General features: G+C 42.7%; 1 protein-coding gene across 1 annotated transcript; it reads right to left on the reverse strand.

Annotated features, from left to right (window-relative positions):
- Window positions 1-7907: 7907 nt before the first annotated feature.
- On the reverse strand, window positions 7908-9713 carry LOC145164278 (uncharacterized). Its single transcript, XM_079083002.1, has 2 exons — window positions 8343-9713; window positions 7908-8159 (listed from the first exon to the last, which is right to left on the reverse strand). The coding sequence occupies exons 1-2, from the start codon at window positions 9711-9713 to the stop codon at window positions 7908-7910; spliced, it is 1623 nt and encodes a 540-aa protein (XP_078939128.1).
- Window positions 9714-21720: the final 12007 nt, after the last annotated feature.

Genomic DNA, 21720 nt, shown 5'->3' on the forward strand with positions numbered 1-21720 from the left:
AAAACAAAAATAAAAGTAAAACAGGGGGGTTAAATTCTTTTGATTGTTTCACAAAATTAAAACTAGCTAGAATGTAAATATGACAAGTAAACAAGTAAAAGTTTTGGTTGAATTCAATGAAGTAAAATTGGTTGATTTTGGGATGTACCACATGGATGACATGGTTGACTTATCATTAGACTAAATATAATAACACTTGTGAATTGGTTTAACTTGGCTATAGCAATTCATAAGCACATATTGCCTCAACTCTTCTTAGATATTAAAATGATTAGAGAAGATCTAACACATTCCCTTAATTAAAGTCACAAAATCAATTAAGCATGTAATCTTGTGAAAATCAATTAGCCTTGAGTTCTAAGAGTCACCAAATCCATAAGATAATCAAATGCTTACATTATCATTATCGAGGAAACATTCTCATGGTTTAAATGAAATGAAAACAAACATATAAACCATTTGTTGCTTACCAACCTCAAAGTCCATTACTTAACCAAGAAATTGATCAACAAAAATATATGTTCACTCATCCAAGTTCATGATCAAAGATAAACAAACATAACAAGAAGTTTAACTAGAGAACATTTCCATAAACTTCAAACACAAGGTAATAATAGTCTTCGAAGCAACCAATCATCCATGGGATTAAACCCTAATCAACCAAGTGAAAAATCTAGCCAAGCATGACCAAAATAAAGGAAATACAAGAAAGTTTAGTGGTACCAAACATTGTTCTAAGTGCAAGATGGAAAGAAAGTAACACCAATCTTCAATTCTTCCACTTCTTCTCTAATGTTCTTGAGAGCAAAAGAGTGGTTTTCTCAAAGTGTTGGATGAGAATAATGCCTCCAATCTCCAGCAAAAAAGGCTCATTTCCGGATTCAAAAAGTTACACAAAAGCTACCCACCAACTTTCCACAAATAGAGTCAACAAGTCAAAACCCGGGATCAATTCAGCACAATTCACGCAGACCGTGTATGGGTCCATGCGGACCGCGTGGGTCTCGCTGATTGTGGGGCTTGGGCCATTTAAAATACAATCTAGCCCAATCTTCTCATTCACATTTCAGCCCACATGCATAACTCTTGAGAGCCCAATTGTGCCATTCCAAAGCCTCCAATGATTGGTCCAATGCTCCTTCAATCTTCCGTAGCTCGAGTCTTTGTCGCCTCATCATCATTCTCGCTCAAAAATAAAGTCCAAGTTGATTTCTTGTTTATGCTGACACCAAGCTCAATCGCACCACTTCAAGTCCACAAGTAAACCGCAAGCTTCCAAAAGTCCCGCACTCCTTCCATACCTCCAATGACAATTAGTCTTCGATAAATCCTGCAACTAAGCTCAAAAGACTGGAAAGCACCCGGTAAAGGAGAAAAATAACAAAAAGAGAAAATATGCGTGAAGATTAACTAAAATGAGATGGAATGTGCTAAAATAAACTATAAAAAGAAGTAAATAAAATGAAACTATCAAATCACCCCAAGCTTGAACCTTACTTGTCCTCAAGTAAGACAAGACTAAAATGAACTTGGGATGAACTATCCTAAAAAGAAAAAAAAGAATGAACATCTTAGGTAGAAATTCACGACACGCCCTTAGAATAAAAACATATAATCCATTTTTAGAGATAAGAATCACTTTGAGGGACGAGCCTTTGTTACCTTTCTAGCAAGGGATACATGTTGATCAAGATGCAAAACGAGCATGCATACTTCACTAGTATGGTTTATGTGACATTGTTTCGTGGTCCGATCTAGCCCACTAGCCATAAGATAGTGTCCCTCGGCTAGAATGTTCCTCACTCCTCATAACTTCAACCCCACGCCAAGAAATAAAACCTAGCAAAAAGATAACTCTGGCCGAAAATGGCAAGGAACGAGCTATGTACAAAGGTTGGCAAACCATCATCATCTAGAAGAATAAGTGTTTCCACCAAAACAAGATCATATAAAGTGAAGAATCAAGCACGTGATGAGAAAAGGCATCATCGTATTTGCCAACAAAAATGATATCTAACTAGAAGAACATCAAACTAGAAACTAATTACATGAGCCAGAATCCGAAAAACTAAACATTTACAAAAGCAAACAAATGGATACAACTCCGTGCCCCCCCCCCCTTTTTTTTGGACAACAAAACCCCAAAGACATGTTACAAATACAAATACAAATACTTAAGACACAAAGAGGAAAAACACTAAAATATATAACTGCACTCGCATTTTATGATTGCGATAATATCCGACTTTTCAAAATCATTTTTTTAACTAGACTTCTAAAGACTAGAACCAACAAACATAAGGTTCAAATTCCACGAAATATCAAAAATTTGACTTCTCCAAACAAATTGGTTACATATGAAATTTCAAGTGCACAAACTAAATACTAGACTTTATTGAATTTTTTTTTAAATATATTGAATGAATGCAATTTAAGAATAAAATGCTATGCAACCTAATTAAAATGCATGATAAATTAAATTAAAAAGAAAAGGGAATACCCCACCCCAAGCTTAGAAATAAGCATTGTCCTCAATGCTTGGGGCGAGGCGAAAGTACCTAAACCAGGGGATCTGGAGGAGGGTATGGGTATTGGGGGTAGGGGTAAGGGTAAGGTGGAGGTGGATAAGGGTGGTTGGGTGGAGGGTATGGATAGGGAGGAGGAAGTGGGACGTTCTCAAAATGGTTTTGTGATTGGTGCCACCCCCACATATGGTGCATCTGTTGGGACATGATTTGGTTGGAGACACAAAGAGCCTCGAACCGTTCGGCAAAATTGGGGGGAAGCGGGTAATATCCGGGAGGTGCTTGGGACTGGGCGTGTTGTGGACCATGGGTGGGCTCATCGTCGGGCTCATCATCCACATGCATCTCGTCATCATCTTGATCCTGGAGCGCATCCTCATTGACTGACTAAATGATGGTCCTCGCGAGTCTCCACTGAGTGCGATCGTGGAAGGTGAAGTTGGTGACTCGAGGGTCGGGAAGAATGAGATATCCGACCCCTTGAGGACAATACCATGTAAAACTGCTCCTGTTCCTACGGCGGATGTGATGCATGTTTGTGAGAACACGCTCATCCAAAAGAGTTTTATTGTCAACAGGTTGGTATTCGTCTGGGAGCTCGATATCAAGACCACGGGCTAAAAGGGTGACAAAACCACCGATGCAAATATAACCAGACGCTTTGGTTCTCATGAGTGCGCATTTATGGAAAAAGAACGAAGCAAAGTCCATGATTGGTGGGTTTTCACGTCGTGTCATGCACCAAAGGAAGAAAAGCTCATTTTTTGTGACCTGACCGGCTTCTTTTCGGGCAAAGACAGTGCACACCAAGATGCGATGGGCAATACAGAGGCACGGGTGAATGATGGAGGTTGGAATGCGGCTTTTTTCTTTTCGCTATCGTACTCGCAATCGGCAAGAAACTCTCTAGTAGGGAGCTCGTAAGTGTGCTCCATGAGATTGAGAAGGTTTTCCCACCCGATGTTACGAAACAATTGGGTGACCCCCTCAAGAACCCCTAATGAGATAAGCGTGGATTTGCACACAAATTTGGTGGATGCAACCTTTCTAGGCAGGCTTTTCATGTAGTTTTCGGCCGCCTTGGTATCCCGAAATCTTGGAATGTCAGGTGCATCGTTTTGATTTCTAGCTGGGGCTTTGCCTCAGGCGGCAGTCGGGCGTTTTCTAGACGTGGACATGGTCTACCTACACGAAAAATAACCACTACACGAACCACAATCCCAACAAATGATATTTCAATCCAAATCACCAACCGACTCCCTATGGACTTCTAAAGCAGTTCAATAATCAAAGCAAGAAATAATTCCTAGACTCATTTGATACAATAGCATATGAATTGTTGTTCTAAGACATGCATACTGATCAATTAAAATAAAGGAAAGAAAGTACCCGTTTTTTTTCTTGAAAGTTCAAAATTTACGTGCGAAAATTCGGGATTTAAAGATCTTTCAACTCTCCACCCCAAGCTTTAAGCTTTGTTCAATATCCCGTGAGAAAAACTTTACCGCGAAAACCCGAGGAATTTGGCAACGGCTTGAGATTCTGGTAAAATTTTCTGGCGAGCTTTGAGGGATATTTTTAGTGGGGTTTGTAGTCTTGCCCAAGAGGAGTACAATGGTGGTGTCGGAATTGCGAGAGGTGGCCGGAGTTGGCCGGAAAATACCCGGAAAGTGGCGAGATGGTGGTGGTGGCGCCCGGAATTGCAGCAACACATCGGACCGGTTTTTGGGTGGGGTTTGTAGAGCTCGGAAATTGGTGAAGAATGGCGGTGGTCTCACGAAATTCCGACCGGCGGTTTGGCGGGAAATCGAGTTTTAGTGATGGAGGTGGGTAGAGCTCTAATGGAGGTTAGGAGAAAGGAAGAAGAAGAAGTGAGAAGGAAGAAGGGCCGGCTGGTGTTTTAGGGGTTAAATTTGTGGTCAGACATAGTCTAAAGTTGGTCAACGCCAGTCAACAACACACGCGGACGCAACTGCGAGCACACGCGGTCCGCGTGAATTACCATGAAACTCTTCTGTCTTGCCTTCACGACACGCGATCGACTCCAAGGGGCATACACGGTCCGTTTTTATAACCCACACGGACGGATACCTGAGCACACGCGGTTCGCGTGAATTACCATGAAACTTCTTTGTCTTCGAAAAAATGACGCGGACATATTTGGGAGACCACACGCGGACCATTTGTTTATACACGCGGACAGACCCCCGAGTACATGCGGTCCGCGTGAATGCTGTAGCAATTTTCTCAATTTTTGCTCTTTGACCAAAACGAACACCGGGTCTTAAAATCCAACACTCTTTTACTGCAAGAAGGAAGAAGAAGAAATGTTAAATGCAAAAAGGATCTATCTACGACATTTATTTGGAACTAGAAAAGATGAAAACTTTAAGTTTTCCAAAAATGCCCTTCTTTAACGTCTTTGGCGAGACGTGCTTCCCTTTAGATTTCAGTACACCGGGGCATCCAATTGGATGACATCTAGGACATTTGCGTTAAAACCTTCATAGAAAGGTTTCAAATGATGCCCATTCACTTTAAAGATTTGCCCCGTTTCTTTACTTTGGACCCAACCGCTCCGTACTCAAAGACTTTTAACACAACAAACGGACCTATCCATCTTGACCTCAACTTTCCAGGAAATAATTTCAATCGCGAATGGTAAAGCAAAACCCTATGTCCCGGCTCGAAATGCTTGCGGGTAATGGACTTGTCATGGAAAAGCTTTGTTCTCTCCTTGTAAATTCTTGAATTTTCATAGGAGTCATTTCTCAACTCCTCCAACTCTTGAAGTTGAAGCTTCCTTTGCCTTCCCGCCTCATCAATGTTGAAGTTGCATTGCTTGACCGCCCAAAATGCACGGTGTTCCAATTCCACAGGGAGGTGACATGGTTTTCCAAAAACCAACCTAAATGGAGACATTCCTATCGGGGTTTTGTACGCGGTCCGATAGGCCCACAAGGCATTATCCAGCCTCGAACTCCAATCTTTCCTTGAGGGATTCACCATTTTCTCAAGAATACTCCTCACCTCGCGATTCGAAACTTCTGCTTGACCGTTCGTTTGAGGGTGGTAGGCGGTAGAGACACTATGTGTCACGTTGTACTTTTTCAGCAAGGCCTCCATCATCTTATTGCAAAAATGCGTTCCTCGATCCCTAATCAAAGCCCTAGGCACACCAAATCTCACAAAGACATTAGATTTTAAAAAGTCGACAATTGTTTTGGCATCATCCGATCTTGTGGCTTTGGCCTCAACCCACTTAGAAACATAGTCAACCGCGAGCAAGATGTAAACGTTGCCAAACGAAACGGGAAATGGGCCCATGAAATCAATCCCCCATACGTAAAAAATTTCACAAACAAGGATTGGATTTTGTGGCATTTGATTTTTTTGCGAAATGTTTCTCGTCCTTTGGCACCGTTCACAACTTTTACAAAATATATAACAATCGCGTGACATGGTTGGCCAAAATAGTCCACGCTCAAGGACCTTTCTCAAGGTCCGGCTAGGTCCGAAGTGTCCCCCACAAGCAAATTCATGGCAAAATTGTAAAATGGATTGATTCTCTTGTTGGGGTACACATCGCTTAATGATTTGATCGGGACAATGTTTCCACAAATAAGGTTCATCCCACACATAGTATTTTGAATCACTTTTCAATTTGTCTTTTTGAGCACGTGTGAATGTGTCGGGATACCTTTTCGTGACCAAAAAGTTAACGATATCGGCATACCAAGGAGTAGATTGAGTAATGGAAAAGAGATGCTCATCCGGAAACTCGTCCCGCAACGGGAAAGGAGTTTCATTAGAAATGATCCGGCTTAGATGATCGGCAACAAGATTCTCGCATCCACTCTTGTCCCGGATTTCCAAGTCAAATTCTTGTAATAGAAAGATCCATCGGATGAGTCTTGGCTTTGCATCTTTCTTTGTCATCAAGTACTTGAGTGCCGCATGATCCGAATACACTATGACTTTGGTACCGAGTAGGTATTGTCTAAACTTCTCCAAAGCGAACACTATAGCCAATAGCTCCTTCTCCGTGGTAGAGTAGTTGCTTTGAGCATTGTCTAGTGTTCTCGATGCATAGATCACATGGGAGGCTCTTCCACTCTTTTGACCCAAAATGGCGCCTATTGCATAGTTGCTTGCATCACACATGATCTCAAAGGGAAGATCCCAATTTGGTGCTTGCATGATGGGAGCGGATGTAAGCAACTCTTTGAGCTTGTCGAAAGCTTCTTTGCACGCCTCATTGAACTCGAAATCAACATCCTTTTGCAAGAGTTGGCACATTGGTCTTGTTATCTTTGAAAAATCTTTGATGAATCTCCGGTAGAAACCTGCATGGCCCAAAAAAGAACGAACTTCCCGAACACAAGTCGGGTAAGGTAAGCTTTGAATAACATCTATCTTGGCCTTATCTACCTCAATTCCTTTCTTTGATACAATGTGACCCAAAATAAGACCTTGACTCACCATAAAATGACATTTTTCGAAGTTTAAAACCAAATTTGTTTCAATACATCTTTTCAAAAATTTTGTGAGATTAGTCAAACACTCTTGAAAGGAGTTTCCATATACCGTAAAATCGTCCATGAAAACTTCAATTATATTTTCAACATATTCCGAAAAGATACTAACCATGCAACATTGGAAAGTGTCCGGGGCGTTACATAATCCGAATGGCATTCTCCGGTATGCAAAAGTGCCAAATGGACATGTAAATGTTGTCTTTTCTTGGTCTTCCGGTGCCACCGGGATTTGGTGAAAACCGGAGTACCCGTCTAGACAACAATAATGGGATTTCCCGGCCAACCTTTCTAACATTTGGTCAATGAAAGGTAATGGGAAGTGATCTTTTCTTGTGCTTGCATTGAGTTTGCGGTAGTCAATACATACTCTCCACCCATTATGCACACGGGTGGGGACCATCATACCTTTGTTGTTTTCGACCACCGTGATTCCCGTGTTCTTGGGCACAACTTCGACCGGGCTCACCCACTTGCTATCCGAGATTGGATAGATCATCCCCGCATCAAGGAGCTTCAAAATCTCTTTCTTCACAACTTCCATCATTGGCGGGTCCAACCTTCTTTGCGCGTCCCGACTTGGCTTGCATTCATCCTCCATCAAAATTTTATGCATATAAGTGGAGGGGCTAAACCCTTTGATATCTGCAATAGTCCAACCCATTGCTTCTTTATGTTCCCTCAACACTTTGAGGAGTTGTTCTTTTTCACACTTGGATAGGTGAGTCGAAATGATGACTGGAAGGGTGTCGTTGTTTCCCAAGTACGCATACTTCAAGTGTTAAGGAAGGACCTTCAATTCTAATTCCGGTGGATGAACAAGGGAGGGTGGCAATCTTGTGTGAGTTTAAGGTAATTCAATTTGTTTCACACTAAATTGAGTGGTCTTCTTGATCTCCAAATTGTTAACCAATCTTTCAACTTCGGGGTCTAGTGAGTTGAGCTTCAACTTCTTGGCTAATTTTCCACAATCAAACCCTTTGCTCAAAACCATCTCCAACATGTCACCATTAGACAACTCGAACAATTCTTGGGTTAATGGTTCAACAACATCAACAAAGCACAAGGATGAAACATCACTAGGATATCTCATAGCATCCTAAATGTTAAAACTTATTGTTTCACCATCAAAGTCCATTGTTAAGCTTCCCGCATACACATCAATCTTTGTTCTAGCCGTCTTCAAAAATGGTCTCCCAAGTAAAATTATACCCGACTTTGAGGACACTTGTTCATCTAGATCAATCACATAGAAATCTGTCGGTAAGACCAATTGGTTTACTTGCACTAGGACATCTTCCAAAACACCTCTAGGAAAGACACTTGATTTATCCGCAAGAGAGATTATGACACCGGTTTCACTTAAAGGACCAACATTCAATGATTCATACACCGAATAGGGCATGACATTAATAGAAGCACCAAGGTCAAGCATGTCACTACTAAAAGTGACATCTCCTATCTTGCAAGGAACCGTAAACATTCCCGGATCTTTACATTTAGGTGGAAGCTTCCTTTGTAAAACAGCGGATGCATTTTCGTTCATTGAGATTTTCTCATTTCCTTTCAACTTTCTCTTGTTGGTACAAAGTTCTTTCAAAAACTTTGCATATCTAGGAATTTGTTTGATTGCATCAAGCAAAGGAATGTTTACTTCTACCTTACGGAAAGTGTCCAAAATCTCTTTCTCCTCCATGTTCTTCTTTGAAGTTGAAAGTCGGGAGGGGAATGGCGGTTGAGTGGCTATCGGTGTTACTAGAGGGGTAGTCTTCTTTGGAACTCCGGCTTGTGCGTCGTTCTTGACTATAGGTTCTTCAATGGGAATGACTTCTATTTCTTCCTCTTCATCCCTTGGCTTCTTCTTCGAACTACTTTCTCCGGCTTGTTTGCCACTTCTCAAGGTTACCACATTGACATTTGGGTTCTTCTCGGTTTGAGAAGGGAGTTTACCACGAGATTCCAACTTGCTTATGGATGTAACTATATCTCCCATTTGTGCTTCAAGGTTGGAGATACTAATCCTTGTCTCTTTTTGGAATTGTTGGGTACTAGTGGCTAGGGATTTGACAATGTCTTCGAGAGACATTCCAGAGCTACTTGGTTGGGATTGAGGGGGTTGTTGATGATGATGTGGAGGGTGTGGTTTGGGTTGATAGTGTGGTTGTGGATGTTGGTAATGAGGTTGTGGTGGTGGATTGGATGGTCTAACCAATACATTTTGAGGCAATGGTCTTGGGTTGTAGCTCATGTTGGGATTTGGCTTCCAACTTGAATTATATGCATTTTGGTAACCGGATGGCTTGTTGTGGTAGTTTTGGAACGCTCCCGTGGCATTTACATATTCCGCATCTTCTTGAAGGAAGGGGCACATATCCGTAGGATGTCCCATTGTTGCACATATTCCACAAACCATCACTTGTGGAGTTTGTCCCATGGCTAGCTTTTTGACAACGGAGGTTAGATCTTTGATTTGAGACTCTAGGTTCGTTGTTCCCACTTCATTTACTTTTTGTTGAGTTTCTCTCTTCATATCTTGGCGAGGGCCAAAATGTTGTGAATTAGCGGATATGGTGTTGAAGAGTTGTCTTGTTTGTTGTGGAGTTTTGCTAATGACATCTCCACCACTTGACGCATCAACTAGTCTTCTCTCCATTGGAAACAATCCCTCATAGAAGTGTTGAATAAGGAGTTGTTCAGGAATTTGGTGTTGTGGGCAACTATAGCACAAGTTGTTGAACCTCTCCCAATAATCATGAAAAGTCTCATTTTGACCTTGGCGGATTCCACAAATCTCATTTCTAAGACTTAAGACTCTTGAAGCGGGATAGAACTTATCAAGAAAAGCTCTTGCCATGTCGGTCCATGAGTTGATTGACCCTGGGGGAAGATAGAATAACCAATCTTTTGCTCTATTGGCCAATGAAAAGGGGAATGCCCTTAGCTTGATTTGGTCATCGGTTGACTCTTGTGGCTTCATACTAGTGCAAATAATGTGGAACATCTTCAAATGCTTATGAGGGTCTTCGTTCTCCAATCCATGAAAAGTTGGTAGGTGATGGACTAAACTTGACTTCAACTCCGAGCCTCCTTCCAAAACTGGGTAATTGATACCAGTTGGAGTTTGTGTAACATCGGTTTCCATCATTTGCCTCAAAGTTCTTTCGGGAACTTCTCCTTTGTCCGCCATTGCAATTGGTTCGATAATGGGTGGATTTTGTTGTAGAGGTGGTGTTTCGGGAATTTCTTGGCGAGGTTCGGGACTAGAATCGGGTTCCGTATCACTTGATGAAGCGGGTTCAACCTACGGATCCCCGTGAGGATTAGAAGTTTGACCACGTTCAATTCGCTTTTCCTTCGTCAAACGCCTTCCTTCTTTTTCAATTTATGGGTTGTAAATCAAGTCACCTGTACGCTGAGATCTGGGCATAAAGAAACAAATTGATTAAAAATAAACCAGTCCCCGGCAACGGCGCCAAAATTTGGTGGTTGTCGAGGCCAACAAAATTAATACCCTAAATATTACACACTAAATAGTGTATAGTGGTAAAGGGATCGTATCCACGGAGATTGGTTCAATTTTATAACTCTATGTAAATCACTCGTTCAAGTACTTGTAAAACAAAAATAAAAGTAAAACAGGGGGGTTAAATTCTTTTGATTGTTTGACAAAATTAAAACTAGCTAGAATGTAAATATGACAAGTAAACAAGTAAAAGTTTTGGTTGAATTCAATGAAGTAAAATTGGTTGATTTTGGGATGTACCACATGGATGACATGGTTGACTTATCATTAGACTAAATATAATAACACTTGTGAATTGGTTTAACTTGGCTATAGCAATTCATAAGCACAAATTGCCTCAACTCTTCTTAGATATTAAAATGATTAGAGAAGATCTAACACATTCCCTTAATTAAAGTCACAAAATCAATTAAGCATGTAATCTTGTGAAAATCAATTAGCCTTGAGTTCTAAGAGTCACCAAATCCATAAGATAATCAAATGCTTACATTATCATTATCGAGGAAACATTCTCATGGTTTAAATGAAATGAAAACAAACATATAAACCATTTGTTGCTTACCAACCTCAAAGTCCATTACTTAACCAAGAAATTGATCAACAAAAATATATGTTCACTCATCCAAGTTCATGATCAAAGATAAACAAACATTACAAGAAGTTTAACTAGAGAACATTTCCATAAACTTCAAACACAAGGTAATAATAGTCTTCGAAGCAACCAATCATCCATGGGATTAAACCCTAATCAACCAAGTGAAAAATCTAGCCAAGCATGACCAAAATAAAGGAAATACAAGAAAGTTTAGTGGTACCAAACATTGTTCTAAGTGCAAGATGGAAAGAAAGTAACACCAATCTTCAATTCTTCCACTTCTTCTCCAATGTTCTTGAGAGCAAAAGAGTGGTTTTCTCAAAGTGTTGGATGAGAATAATGCCTCCAATCTCCAGCAAAAAAGGCTCATTTCCGGATTCAAAAAGTTGTACAAAAGCTACCCACCAACTTTCCACAAATAGAGTCAACAAGTCAAAACCCGGGATCAATTCAGCACAATTCACGCGGACCGCGTGGGTCTCGCTGATTGTGGGGCTTGGGCCATTTAAAATACAATCTAGCCCAATCTTCTCATTCACATTTCAGCCCACATGCATAACTCTTGAGAGCCCAATTGTGCCATTCCAAAGCCTCCAATGATTGGTCCAATGCTCCTTCAATCTTCCGTAGCTCGAGTCCGTGTCGCCTCATCATCGTTCTCGCTCAAAAATTAAGTCCAAGTTGATTTCTTGTTTATGCTGACACCAAGCTCAATCGCACCACTTCAAGTCCACAAGTAAACCGCAAGCTTCCAAAAGTCCCGCACTCCTTCCATACCTCCAATGACAATTAGTCTTCGATAAATCATGCAAATAAGCTCAAAAGACTGGAAAGCGCCCGGTAAAGGAGAAAAATAATAAAAAGAGAAAATATGCATGAAGATTAACTAAAATAAGATGGAATGTGCTAAAATAAACTATAAAAAGAAGTAAATAAAATGAAACTATCACAATCTTTTGTGTTCTTTAAGCTTGAAGAAGAAGAAGGAGTTAGAAGGCTCAAGAGGAAGAGAATAGATCCAGTAACTACACTTCTTTGGCTACATTTTCTGATGGGTAGTCGTTGGAGCAGCCGTCAGAGATTCCTCTCACGAGATTTCACATCTAGCATTCAAGGTGAGTTTCCTTCAGTAGGAACAGGTCTACGGCACCAAGGTCGGCCCGTAGTAAGATTATATTAGTAGCTAAGTGTGGGTGAGGCCCGTATCTCCCAGTTAGCTGAGTGTGGGCGGGGGCCGTATCTCATATCTTAGTTTAATTATGGATATGTGCCTTATTGATAGAATTAGTTATACTTGTTGTCTGTGTGATACTTGTATGTATGTTTAGTAGCTGAGTGTGGGCGGGGCTCGTATCTCATAGCAGCTGAGTGTGGGCGGAACCCGTATCTCATAGTAGCCGAGTGTGGGTGGGACCCGTATCTCGTAGTAGCCGAGTGTGTGTAACGCCCGGTTCCTGATAAGTATTTTTTTAAATAAAGAATTATCATTTTAACGAGGGGACTCGACGAGTTGAAGGATCAACTCGTCGAGTAGGATCGGGCGTAGACGCGGGAGTTAAGTGACCTACTCGGCGAGTCGGTAGACCGACTCGTCGAGTAGCAAATGTCTGGATGAAACCCAAAATTTGAGGGTGTGCACCCTATTTAAATAACTTATCTCAGCCTCCATCGTCCCTATTACTCCCAGAAAGAATTATCTCGAAACCCTAGCCGTTTTTAGTGTGTTCTTGAGCCTTGTGGTGTTACTTTGTGTGATTGAAGCTTGAAAAGAAGAAGGAGGCTTGTGAGATCAAGGGGAAACAAGAAGATCCAGAGTTTTGAGCACATTTCCAGCTTATTAGAGGTATAAAGCTGAAACCTTAGCTATTCTTTGTTTAGATCTTGATTTTGGTCCATTTTTCTTAATTTTCTAAGCCTTAGAGAGGTTGTATTCGGGATTGAGTATTGGAAGTCAGTTTGTGCTTCAGATCTGGGGTTATTGGGGGGTTTTTATGGCATAAAGGTGCCCATTTTGTTGCCATAAACACCCCATGCATCTTGTAGACCATCTTTTATGGCTTTTTGAGCCAAAGACCCCATGCATGTGCATCAAGTTTGGAACTTTACGTGTAAAATGGACATTAGGAGGCCAGATCTATGATTTTGGTGTGTTATGACCCATTTAAATTGACTGTATAGTAATGGTCAAGGATGGACTCGGCGAGTCGTTCTTGGGACTCGGCGAGTCAGGGTGTAATGACCACCAAATCCTTTCTGTTGACGGATCAGATGATAGGATGGAAGGTCCCTCAGTTGTTTAGGGTCATAAGGGATCTAGGAATCATGGGACTCGACGAGTGTTTGAGCAAACTCGACGAGTCCAAGGCAATCTCCCAATATTTGAAGATGGACTCGACGAGTTATTCATACAACTCGGCGAGTCATAGATTGGACACATTCTTATGAGGGAAATGAACTCGACGAGTTCAAGGATGAACTCGGCGAGTCGGATGAAGATGGTCCCGATGGTATGATTGAAGGAGAACCCGTCGAGTACTTGCTATACTCGACGAGTAGAGTTGGGGGTTGGTTTGGGTTAGAGGAGTATGGACTCGACAAGTTGGTAGACCAACTCGGCGAGTCAGGTCAACTGGAGGTTGACTTTGACTGAATTGAGTTGACCCTGGTTAGGGTTGCATGTTCGAATTGATAACTTAGAAGGGTTGCCGTGTAGGGATTGAGGAGTCGAGGAGAGTCGACTTTCACGCCGAGGACAGTTCAGACACTACACGACATCGAGGTGAGTTACCTTCCAGTAGAAGTGGGTCTAAGGCACCAAGGTCGGCCCACTAGTAGTTGTTTAGTTGAGACGATTGTCTTTGTGATAATTGGCTGGTTTGCTTTGGTTTGATATGTATGCATGCTAGCATGATGTGTTATACGTGATAGTATCAGTAGGAGGGGATTAGTCCCCGATTCGGTCGCTAGGACCAATTGGTAGGTTGGACACCCCAGATATGTCTGAGAGTATGATTATGATATGATATTATATGCTAGCAGTAGAGGTTGAAATAGTCCCCGTGATCGGTTGAGATAGACCGGAGGGTAGTCGGCACCCCAGAATGGCCGGACACGGGTAAGTCGGCACCCCAGAACGGCTTGACATGGGTAGGTCAGCACCCCAGAATGGTTGACATGGGTAGGTCGGGCACCCCAGAATTGCCCGACAATATGTATGTTGTTTGGTATGTGGTATGATGGGGGAACTCACTAAGCTTTGTGCTTACAGTTTCATTTTTGGTTTCAGGTACCTCTTCGTCCAAGGGGAAGGATCCGGCGGTGTAGCAACACATCACACACACACATGATTTCTGCATGGATTTTCTGGGATTGTACTCTGAATTTCATTACTTTTGATATTGTGGTTTTGGGACATGATGTCATGGTTTTATAATTTGATGTAACCTTGACAGGGTTTTGGTACACTATTTTATGAAGTACTTAATTTTGAAAATGAAAATTTTGGCCTTGAAAATTGGGATGTTACAAGTTGGTATCAGAGCCTTGGTTTGAGGGATTCGGACACACCCTCGGGGGTGTCTGAACTCAAACCGAGGGCTTGGAGGATTTTTACAATGAAATAGTTTTTCTAAAATCTAAATTAAAGAGTTTTGAGAAAGAATGAGGTGTGTGATGCGTGCGACCGGCCGAGCTCAAGTAAGTTTTCCCCAAGATACCCATACTTTTTATGTTATGTTATATGATATGATTATGAGAATTGCATGCTAGATTAGGGCTAAGGATCTAGGAGGATGCCTTGTATGCCTGTTATGTGTTTATGATAACTGCATGCTAGAATAGGGCTAAGGATCTAGGAAGGATGCCTTGTATGCCTGCTATAGGAGCTCATTGAACCGTATGTTAGAGCTGTTAGTCAGCAGTGAGATAACCTGATTAGGTTATGCTTGAATTAGTTACTCAATGCACGAATGCTGCTTGCTTTGTGCTATAGGGGTTCTGGCTAACTTTAACTAACTAGTAAGCGAATATGTAACAGTATTCGCAAGTTAGTTAGGGAAGGGTGGTAGGGACTCCTAACGCAGCTGATGGCGGAGAGTAGGTCGGAGGGTGCCCTAGGAAAGCCTAGGATGAGATTAGTTGGAAAGGGATATTGGGTAAGGGACTTGGTGAAGTTGAGGCAATCCTTGAGGAAAGTACGGATAGATGTGGAAGGTAGTATGGGCTCGTACTACTGAAAGCAAAGGATCCGTACTCGAGTCAGGGAGAGCCGAGATGGAACCAGGAAACTTGGGGAGTGTGAGACTTCTCGGGAGTATGTATGATCCTGACGTTTACGTGTTTATTTCTAGTATGGTAGTCACACGACATGGAGCAGGAGGTTCAGGGTCAGGATCAGGATCAGGCTCGGGTGCGGGATTCGAGCAGGTTGATGACGGGCTACGCGAGTTCATCGCGTCATAGATCACTAGAGGTATCCTTAAGTCGACCCCTATCATTTTCGGGTCGATCAAGGAAGGGATTATTGAGTTGATGGAGGATCACCTCCAGACATTCAGGAGGGACTCGGCGTCCAGCCAGTCGGGTACGCGCACACTGTCCTTCAAGGACTTCAGGGGGAGTGGTGCGCCGGACTTTCACGGGGTGAAGGACCCCATTGCTGCCAGGAGATGGATCGCAGACATTGAGTCTGCGCAGTTGACGAGCTTCTTCCCAGAGGGGTCGAACGTCCGCTTTGCTGCGGGATGTTTGAGGGATAGAGCTAGATATTGGTGGGAGTCAGTTGGTGAGTCGTTGGGAGCCCCAGCCATCGAGGCTATGACTTGTTCAGATTTTATGACTAGATTCAGGGCTGAGTTCGCGCCAGCTGTGGAGCTTCAGCAGCTGGCCAGAGAGTTTCTTGATATGAGACAGACGACTGAGACAGTGGCAGAGATCACCGCCAAGTTCAGGGAGAGGGGCTTGTTGGTACCTCAGTATGCGGGGGACGAGGAGATGCGGAAGACCCGCTACCTTGATATGTTGAGGGCAGATATCCGGGAGCATGTCAGCTATTCAGCTTGCCCGGCCCTGGAGTCCATGATTGCCAGGGCGCGGGAGAGGGAGATTTATTTGGAGCACCTCAGGAAGAGGAAAGCAGAGACTGATCAGGTCACAGGGGTTTCGGGGAAGAAAACCAAGGGATCTGACATTAGGTCGAAGGGCCAGCCGGGCCAGAGCCGCTGCAGGAAATGCGGCAGGCCGCATGAGGGAGCTTGTAGCGTGGGATCGTCAGGCTGCTACAAGTGCAGCAAGACGGGGCACTTTCGCAAGGATTGTACTGCCCCCGCCCCCACAGTTCAGACATCAGACCTGATTTGCTTCCATTGCAATAAGAGGGGCCATAAAAAGGCCAACTGCCCTAGATTGTCAGCAGTCTCAGCAGCAGCGCCGGTGGTGGCGCCGACTCCAGCGACAGCACGAGTTGCAGATGGCCGGAAGGTCAAGTCAGAGGCTCCAGTGGTGCGGAGCCGAGCGTTTCAGTTGACATCCGAGGAGGCACGCGCCGCACCCGATGTGGTGACGGGTATGATTTCTTCTCTTTGCTCCTTTATGTTATGTCGCTGTGATTTTGATATGATATATATATATGTGCTCTGTTAAGGATCGTTCCATGTGAACGGTATCCCAGTTCAGGTATTGTTTGATTCGGGTGCTACCCGATCATTTGTTTCTCTTGCGCTTAGCAAGAGGTTTCCTGAGTCTTCAGGCATGTTGGATTGCCCTCTAGAGGTCGAGATTGCGGACGACCGGTCAATGCGAGTATCAGAAGTTTTCAAAGACTGTGTTTTGAGATTGTTCGAGGAGCGCTACCTGGTAGACTTGGTTCCCATACCTTTGCGGGGGAACAAGGTTATTATAGGAATGGATTGGCTAAGCCCCAATGGGGCGGTGATCGACTGCGCACAGCAGTTGGTGCAGATCAGAACCCCAAGTGGGGGAGAGCTGGTGATTCAGGGCGAGAGGCCACAACGAGGACCAGCCTTATGTTCAGCAGCGAGGGCTAGGCGCTACCTTCAGCAGGGTTGCGCAGGATATGTCGCCTATGTTATGGATACCCGGGAGGCGGGTAAGGAGACGGTGGGCGATGTGCCAGTAGTACGAGAGTTCGCAGATGTATTCCCCGAGGAGTTACCTGGGATACCTCCGGAGAGGCAGGTAGAGTTCAGGATCGACCTAGTCCCTGGTGCGGCACCGTATCGGTTGGCTCCTCCTGAGATGCAGGAGTTGTCTACACAGCTGCAGGAGCTGTTAGACAAGGGATTCATTAGACCGAGCAATTCACCCTGGGGAGCCCCGATTTTATTTGTGAAGAAGAAGGGCGGGTCGCATCGGATGTGTATAGATTACCGGGAGCTGAATAAGGTAACGGTGAAGAACCATTACCCACTCCCGAGGATTGACAATCTCTTTGACTAGTTTCAGGGAGCATCTTGGTTCTCCAAGATGGATTTGCTTTCGGGTTATCATCAGATGAGGGTCAGAGAGGAGAATGTGCAGAAGACTGCTTTTCGGACGCGATATGGTCATTATGAGTTGGTGGTGATGCCTTTTGGGCTCACCAACGCTCCTGCCACGTTCATGGATCTCATGAATCGCGTGTGTAGACCAATGTTGGATCGGTCTGTGATAGTCTTCATTGATGACATCTTGGTCTATTCCAAGACTCGGAAGCAGGATGAGGAGCACTTGTGATAGGTATTGGACACTCTTAGGATGGAGAGCTTGTATGTCGAGTTCTCCAAGTGTGAGTTATGGTTGCTCGAGGTGCGGTTTCTTGGGCACCTTGTCAATCAGGACGAGATTTCAGACGATCCGACCAAGGTGGAGGTCGTGACGAGGTGGGAGGTCCCGAAGTCTCCATCTGAGATTCGGAGCTTCCTGGGATTGGCAGGTTGTTACCAGAAATTCATTCGGGACTACTCCAAGATGGTTGTTCCCTTGATGCGGTTGACAAGGAAAGTTGTGGTCCCTCGCTGGGGGTCAGAGCAGCAGGCTGCATTCGAGACTCTGAGACAGAGATTGTGCGAGGCGCCGATCTTAGCCCTGTCAGAGGGCATGGATGATTTTGTGGTATATTACGGTGCGTCCATCTCGGGTTTGGGCGCGGTATTGACGCAGAGGGGGGGGGCATGTTATCGCCTACGCTTCGAGGCAGTTGAAGCCTCATGGCTTTGAATTTTGTGATGTTATTGAAAAGCAAGAAGGATCGGGAATCCTTCAATTCCCACGCGCCATGAAGACTTAGTCGAGTCTAAGAAGGGAAGAATTGATCAGGTATTCAGGAGCAGAAATAGGTGTGAAACTAGGAGGAGTTTTGCATCCCTGTCAGGGCGGAAAGGTGGTCAAGTGGCCGTCTAGGTTGAGGATTGGGCGAGTTGGGAGTTCAGAAAATGTTCCAACGGTTGGTTCGCTCCTTTCCTTTACATCGGGAAACAGGTTTAGGAAACCAGGTTAGAGGTCCAATTAGAATTCAAGTTCAATTGAGAGTTAGGTCGAGTGCGTGTTCGACCCGGTTCGGAAGTATTATAAGTCTGCGGGTGTAGCCGTAGCATTCACAGGGTTCTCAGATAGTATTGGAAGTGTTGTAAGTCTGCGGGTGTAGCTGTAGCATTCAGAAGGTTGTTAGGTAGTATGGGAGTGATGTCAGATCACGAGGAGAACAGTAGTACCCATCAGTTTGGGGTGCAGCAGTGTGGACACGGAAATCACGGATCGGATTTCGGAATTTCCCCAATGGATTAGATCTGGTTGAGCCAATGATAAGACTATAGGAGCGCCACTACAGTATGGGATCAGGGAAGCAATGGACCGTATAAGGTTGCTTATGATATACGGCTACCATTGGTCAGGTAGCAGTCACTTTTAGCCGTGGATGCGGTGACGTCAGGATTCGACGCATGGACCCGATCGGTTGGATCGGGAGACTGTTAGAACCATAGCAGTAAGATAACTAACGGCAACTATTGGCAGATAAGGATTCCGATCGGAAGTCGCGAGGGGCGACTACATGGGAGCCTTTGGCTCGGTAACTAGGTGGGAACTCGGTGTTTCAGATGACGGGTAGAAGTGGGTTGTGATAATTCAGAGGATTTCGAGTGAGATGTCAGGATATGTCCTTGGATATCAAGTTATGGGTTTAGCCCAAGTTATGTAAATAGTAGTATTCAATCTAGGGTATTCTATCGTGAGGATGACTGGACCCTATGATTCTTTGGACCTGGCGTGTTTGGTATTCCAGCCCGACGGTTGATTGGGCCAAACATGTGCGTGATACGAGGGTATTCCATCATAGGGATGACTGGACCCGTCGTAAGCATGCCTGGTATTCCAGTCGAGGCTGATTGGACCAGGTATGAGTGTTCCGCGAGATGGATGGTTGTTTATGGATACAGTGTTGGATATAGTGTCCAAGTCCATAACTATATTTGGTATGTACTTGACCCGACCCGACATGGTCCATTTGGGTTTCACTTCACCCGAACAATCTATGGATAATCGTTTGAGAATAGTATAAGTTATGATTTATTAATATATTATAAGTCTTAATACATTAATATAAAATCATATTATTTAATAGTATTGATCTATAATTAATCTATAATTAATTTAGAGATCAAAAGTATGACTAATTAAATATGGGCTCTTGTATTTATATAGTGTGGGCTAATGCTTATTTGGAATGGGCTAGGCTTGCATGGAAAGTCCATGGATACTCCATGGAGCTTTAACCCATGGATCTCATGGAAATGAAAAGACATGGGTATTAGGGTTTACATGGATGTAACCCTAATCCACCACACTATATAAAGGAGGCTTTGGTTCTTGAAATAACACTAGTTGATGTGTGTAAACTAAGAGGGCCGATTTCAAGAAGTTTGTGACTATTCTCTCAAGTTTCCAAGTTTGTGGTGATTTGTGACTTCCATTTGAGGCATCCACATTATTGGTGCTAGGCTCTCAAACTCCAAGCAATCAACTACTACTACAAGGTAAGTAATTCTACTAGTTTTATTTGATTCAAGTACCCCATGTCATGCTAGTTAGGATAAGAACCTTGGAAAAATAATTATTTGCATGTATCTTAGTCAAACATAGATCCAAGGTTTCTAGGGTTGCATGTACACCATAGGAGTGTTAAAATTCTCAAAACCCATCAGTGGTATCAGAGCCTGGTTTGTTTATTTGATACTTGATGCAAAAAAAAAAAAAAAAAAAAAAAAAAACTTGAAAATCGAAGTTTTGTTCAAAAGCTCGTATCAAAATTTCAAGTTTTGTTTATGTACTTACGATTCTTGAAATTTTTGATATGAACATTCATAAACATATGAGTTTAGAAGATCATAGAAATTATGTGCTAATAATAGATTAGATTAATTCTTGATCTTTATGTGTTTTAATGGAGTCCATAACTAGTTCTTAAGTTATGGATAACCAAAAGTCACATTTATAAATAACCATTAAAAGAACACATAGGTTACAAAAAATGAAGAGTCTTCATTTTTAATAACCATTAACTCATAAGTTATGAGAAATGAAAAGTTTTGAAAGTTTACAAAACTTGCCCTCAAGTTTTGGAACATGTAAAGTCATATTAAAAACTTTAGTTCCAACCCCTAGAATTTTAAAAGTTAAAATTCAACCCTTATACTTTATAATATTATAAGTTTAATAATATTTATATATGTATAAGATCAAGTCGTCTTACCGCTAGTACGCCTCATTCACGAAGCCGGTCTATAAGGGGGGTATAAGGTTGTTGCCTATAAAATGGAAACTTAATGGTTGTCCACTCTCACCCACCGCTTCCTTGATCGGTGGAGGGTCGTTAGCCGAACGGGTAGGACAAGGACTTATAAATTCTCATTAAAAGTATAATGATAATACTAAAGTAACTAAACTTTATTGAATTCCCAATCTTAGTTATTTTAGGAAAATGTGAATAAGGTGCTAATCCATGAAATTACACTTTACACTTTGTTTAAGTCGTTAGTGGAGTGTGTGTGGTTAACCGGCACACTAACTTGAACTTAACAAGGTAGGTATAGGGTGACTTAATGTTTATCATAGTATCGATGGAGCGTGTGTGGTTAACCGAGACATCGATTGAGGGGTAATACATTAAGGGTACCAAGTAATTTGCATGGTTACTTCACACCTTGTTTTGTGATCCTCGGCATCCCAGTCACAAAACTTGAAGGGCACACTCGAGATTGAAACATGTCATTGAAGAAAGTTCAATGAATCTCAAAGAATCTAGGAGTTTCTAAACCAATTAAAATCTAATTAAATATTTCATTTTTCATGGTGGAAATTGGTGAATCGTCATTCACCTACCTTCAAATATCTTATAGCTTAGATTACCGCATCCCTCTTCTAAGTTATAAAATATTGTGTTGGGTCCTAGCCTTAATATTACATTTGGGTGTTTTGTTAAGGACTATCTCTATATCTAATCTAATCTATTCCCTCTTCTTTTCAGATGTCTTCCAATAACAATGCTTC

This window comes from Lactuca virosa, chromosome 3 (genome assembly GCF_052849685.1).
Source record: "Lactuca virosa cultivar CGN04683 chromosome 3, Lactuca_virosa_CGN04683_v6, whole genome shotgun sequence".
Lineage (NCBI taxonomy): Eukaryota > Viridiplantae > Streptophyta > Magnoliopsida > Asterales > Asteraceae > Lactuca > Lactuca virosa.